Source organism: Notothenia coriiceps, unplaced genomic scaffold (genome assembly GCF_000735185.1).
Source record: "Notothenia coriiceps isolate Sejong01 unplaced genomic scaffold, NC01 NC01_scaffold00007371, whole genome shotgun sequence".
NCBI lineage: Eukaryota > Metazoa > Chordata > Actinopteri > Perciformes > Nototheniidae > Notothenia > Notothenia coriiceps.
This window is the reverse complement of record NW_011340072.1, coordinates 361,872-366,759: the sequence shown is the minus strand read 5'-3', so window position 1 is coordinate 366,759 and position 4,888 is coordinate 361,872. Positions and strand designations below refer to the sequence as shown.

Sequence of the window (4,888 nt, the reverse complement as noted above, 5' to 3'; positions counted from 1 at the left end):
GACCTGTCTAGCTGCCCCAGAACACCTCGTTGGGGGTTTCTCTTTCTCTTCCTGGGTGCAGTGACGTGCCCATACCCAAATGGACCCATTGGTCCAAATGGACCAATCCGTGGAGCCGTTCCGTTACGTCCGCAGAGCCGTTACATTTGGACCAATCCGCGGACTTCCTCACACACACACTCAATCTCTTCTCAGCTGCAGCTCCGCCGATTTCATCTCCCTGAGACGGCGGAACGTGGCGAGGCTGGGGGTGTCGGGCTGGTTTCGGGATGGGTTTCGCTGTGTCTCGCAGACGGCCACTGGGCTCACAGGGAGGGGGGGCAGGAGCTCCAACAAGCCGTGAAGGACAGAGAGTGAATACACATACTATACAGAGATGCTGTTTGAGAAACCAATGTGAGTTTGGAACATTGAACAATATAAATCTATTCTAGTAGACCNACTAAACACCACTCTCTCTGACAGAACACCTCACTGAGTGATTTAACTCATATGTATAACTTTCAGGTTTCTCTTTTCAGCCGCAGACCCCATGTTGCCTCTTTATGTGCGTCGCTAAGTTCCTCTTTGTCAGGATTCTCATATTTTGTCACGTTTGTAGTTTTGTATGTCTGGTTATGGGTGTTTTCCTCCGTGTATATTGTCTGGTCCTTCTTCCTGTGTTTTTCCCCTGTCGTTAGTTTCCCTGGTGTGTCTAATTGTGTTCACCTGTCGCCCTTGTGTTTCTCCTCCCCTGCCCGGCTGTTTCTCGTCTTGTGATTACCCCTCTCTGTATTTAGTCTTGTCTCTTCCTGTGTTCAGTGTTGGTTCATTATTTGTCATTCCTGTTCCCCTTCATGTGGGTCACTGTCACCTTTGTTTGGACGCTACCTCGTACCTGTTTGTGGATTCTTGTTTTGCCTCGTGCCTCGTACCTGTACCTGGCTTCTTGTTTTGTTTGGCTTTTGGGAAATAAAGCTCACCTTTTTGTTTCCTTTTGAAACTGCTTCCTCCTCATTCTGCATTTGGGTCGTATTTTTCCACACACCCTAACACATATAGCAGAAGCTCAAATTCTCTTGCGGCTGGCAAAGACTCTTCCAAGCTGGCAGAGTCCAAAATGGGCCAAATCTTTGAGCTCGCTGAGATGGGTCTTGGGTTTGGTGAATGCCGTTGTCTTTCCTATTCTGTACAAACTACTTGTTGAACCACAGCCAGTGAGTGCACGACATGCTGGGAGACCGTTAGACATGTCTTTTCCAATGTTCTCACATGTTGTTGATGGGGACATATCTCTCTCTCATTCCATGGTCTGCATGCATGCACTAGAGATGAACCAAACATTTATTTGCTTGCATANTCTCTGGTGATCTATTAAAATAGTGATTTGTATATTTCACTTACCGGGTATGAGATCTTTACAGTTCTCGGATTGTGCTTTACAACTACCCATATCACATTACCCGGTAAGTGAAATATACAAATCACTATTTTAATAGATCACCAGAGATCTGCAAGTTGTTTTAACAGATTATCCCAATTTTAGAGCCATGCACTGAGGAGGAGGAACAGCTTAGCAGAAAAATGATGAGCTACTGGAGCAACTTTGCTCGCACAGGGTAGGAATTTACCTTTTGTTACAAGATAATACACACATGGAGATAAGACTGTTTTTATAACTGTGATTGTGTGTGTTTGTTAAGGTCTCCTAATGGGGATGGGCTGGCCCACTGGCCAAAGTACGGCACAGGAGAAGAATACTTGTCAATTGATTTAAAGGAGCAGGTAGCTGGCCAGCACCTAAGGGAGAAGCGGTTTGTCTTCCTGACTCAGACTCTCCCAGAAAAGATCCGACAACACAAAGAGAAGATGGAGCGCAACAAGCTGTAGAACAGTCTCCGCCACCTCCCAATTTGTGAAATGTTTGTGTTGCAATGGCATAAAAAGACATGGCATAGAATAAAAATTAAAAGACAAGACTGATAAGACTCATCTGGGATTTGAAACTACACATTCCTGAGTTGAACCCTCATCATGTACCAGTATGTTTCATGTGAACAACCAGGAGCCACTATGTGATTCAAATGTATATTGTTATAATATGGGAATCAAATTGATTACCTGTTTATTATGCATATGGAGTCGCTAAACCTAGTTCTGGGAAAAGATGTACGTTGTGATTATGTTATTGTAAGACTTTTTTGGCTTCTCAACCCAGTACATAAATATATTAAAAGAAAAAACATATTATAACTACATGCCTAAATATTATGGTTCATGTGCTACTGCAGAGCATTTTGAGCACTGAGAACTACAGTCTTGAGTCAATGTGAAAGTTACAGGAGTTCTCTTTCAGTATAAACGTTTTGGATTTGGATAATCATGTTGCAAGAACGGTTTTATTGTTCTACTTCTAGTGGTTGAAAAGACAGTTGATTATTACGATATGCAGGGAGTTCATGAGAGGTGACACATTATGCAATAAGTATGCTAAGTCAGCTGTGTAAACTAATCACATTTTTTTCAAACTTTTATTTTTATTTTTTATTTTACAAAATGTTTTGGAATGTTTCAAACATTACACTCTTTTCATACATTCAATTAGTGCAAAAAAGATTGTTAGGAGAAACCATGTTGACATCATCTATAAAACTGTTCAAAGTGCTCACAGTGTAATGTTCATAAAAGGGGTAAAAAAAAAAAGGACAAATACAACAACAAACAAGACAGAAATAAAATACATAATACAAGGAGATATGTACGGTTCTGTTTCAGTTCGGATCAGTGGGGAATTGTTTCAGAATATGAAATAAACATTGAGCTTTGGATCGTTTTTGTATTTTTAAGGATTTCAGGTAACATTGAAACTCATTTAAGAAAACAATCAGTTTGGATGACTTCAGGATTCGATTCTTGTGAATAAAAAATGTGGCAAGGCATAAAATAACATTAGAGCAGAGTTCATCGCCTTTCTTTTGCAAGGTCATACCAAATATCACATTATCTCTAGTGATAGAGATAATGTGACAGGTGCAATAGTGATTCTATGGATTCAGTTATGTGAGAGCGCCATCTGTGGCTTGTGTGAGACATTGCACTGTAGTGTAAACAACATTTCTGTACTTACACTCATGCAAGGTTAAAATGACAGTTTTAGATACAGTAAGTGTGTATAAGCCTAGCTCAAACATGAACAGACTAGCGTAGTATCATGTTATAGCTTAACAGAAAGAAGGATGTGAAATATCCTATACGAGAAAATGCTTGGAGTTACTATGGCCTGTTTAACCGTCCGGAAAGTCTTGATGTCTTTTTGTTGATGTAAATGACCAATTGCTTTGATATAAAAGCGACAGAGTCACGCCTTGTGTTGCACGTCATAGGTTAATAAGTTCAGGATTCAACTTGTCAAAGTTGAGACAGATTCTTTGGAGGTTTCATTCACGGTTTGCAAGTCCTTCCTGTTTGCAGAATCAAGCAGTGTGTAACCAGCAGAGACCATGTTCCGTGCAAAACAAACTTTCTTCTTTCTGACGTCTGTTTTATTCCTCTATGTTGCTGCAAATCCACATGGTAAGTGAAGTAGATTACTTATTTCTTTGCACGATAAAGTCCGTGGCAACACTTGTATGCAGATCTGGCTGCAAGCTAGTCTAGATAGCAGGTATGGAGAAGTTGATTTTCTTTAAATATCTTTTAAAAGGTCTATGACTGGAAGCTACCTGTTTGCATTTTCTTACGCCTCAATCGAGTTGACCTTTCAGCCACTGACGATCGTGCCCGAGAGCCCTATGTCCAAAGGTGAAACATCTCTGCCAAAGAGCAAATTAGGATAAGAGTTCATGCTGTAGTTAATATTTCTTTTTTTTGCTGTCTTCATGTAATAAGATGATATTCAACTAATTGTTGCCAAGTGAGTTATATTTTTGATTTAGTTATACAAACAGCATTGCAAAGAAGATTAAAGACTGCAGACCAGGGGTGTCAAACTCAATTTAATCGCGGGCCACATCAGCATTATGGTTGCACTCAAAGGGCCGGTTTTAACTTATGTATAAATATATGTATAACATAATGTATTATATTACATTATTGCCTCTGCATTGGAGTATTATTGGATAGGGTAATAACTTCATAATTAACTACGTCTGAAAGCAGAAGTATGGGGCAAATAATTGCAAGTCTCTTCAGTAAGAATGTCACAAATGATTTCAAAGGAAAAGCTGGAAAAAAAGTCAAAAACAGAATTGACATTTTCAAAAAAGGAAGTGACATTTAAAAAAAAAAAAAAAGTCAAATTCTGAGAAAAGGGCACATTCTAAGAAAAAGGCATAATTAGAAGAAAAAAGTCAAATTTGAGATGCATTGTTGGACATGTAGTTTATGGGCAACGTGCTTCATTAAATCATCATGTAACCGTATAATAAACATATTATATTCTTTGCAAGCTCTTGTGGGGCCACAGAAAATGAAGTCACAGGCCGGATTTGATCCCCGGACCTTGAGTTTGATACCCCTGCTGCAACAAAGACATGTTACTGGCTCTAACACATTGTATGTATTTTGCAGAGTGACACCATGGCTGCAGAGGGGGAGCCATCAGATTTGGTGAAGGTGCTTCATCTCCTGCTGCTCTCTTTCTCCTGGGGGATGCAGGCCTGGGTCTCCTTCATCGCAGGTGAGAGCACAAGACAGAAAGGATATCTGGAACATAAGTACTCTTTGTTTTTCTTGACTCCTCAAGATTCAAGGCTTTTATTGTCATGTGTACATAGCTACAGTGTAGTTATGACAATGAACATCTGAGGTCACAGACTCCTCCAACAGAGCAACACAATAGATATGCAGATGCAGAATAGTCTATATACAAGTCATTGGTGTGTGTGTGTGTGTGTGTGTGTGTGTGTGT

The 4,888-nt window shown here is 40.1% G+C and overlaps 1 protein-coding gene across 1 annotated transcript; it reads left to right on the top strand.

The window, feature by feature from the left end:
- The first annotated feature begins 1,099 nt into the window (after positions 1-1,099).
- LOC104944025 (pyrethroid hydrolase Ces2e-like) lies at positions 1,100-2,694 on the top strand. The gene is made up of 4 exons (XM_010769490.1): positions 1,100-1,137; positions 1,363-1,445; positions 1,526-1,598; positions 1,683-2,694. Exons 1-4 carry the CDS (start codon positions 1,100-1,102, stop codon positions 1,867-1,869), a joined length of 381 nt encoding a protein of 126 aa, XP_010767792.1. The 3' UTR covers positions 1,870-2,694.
- The last annotated feature ends 2,194 nt before the right edge of the window (positions 2,695-4,888 follow it).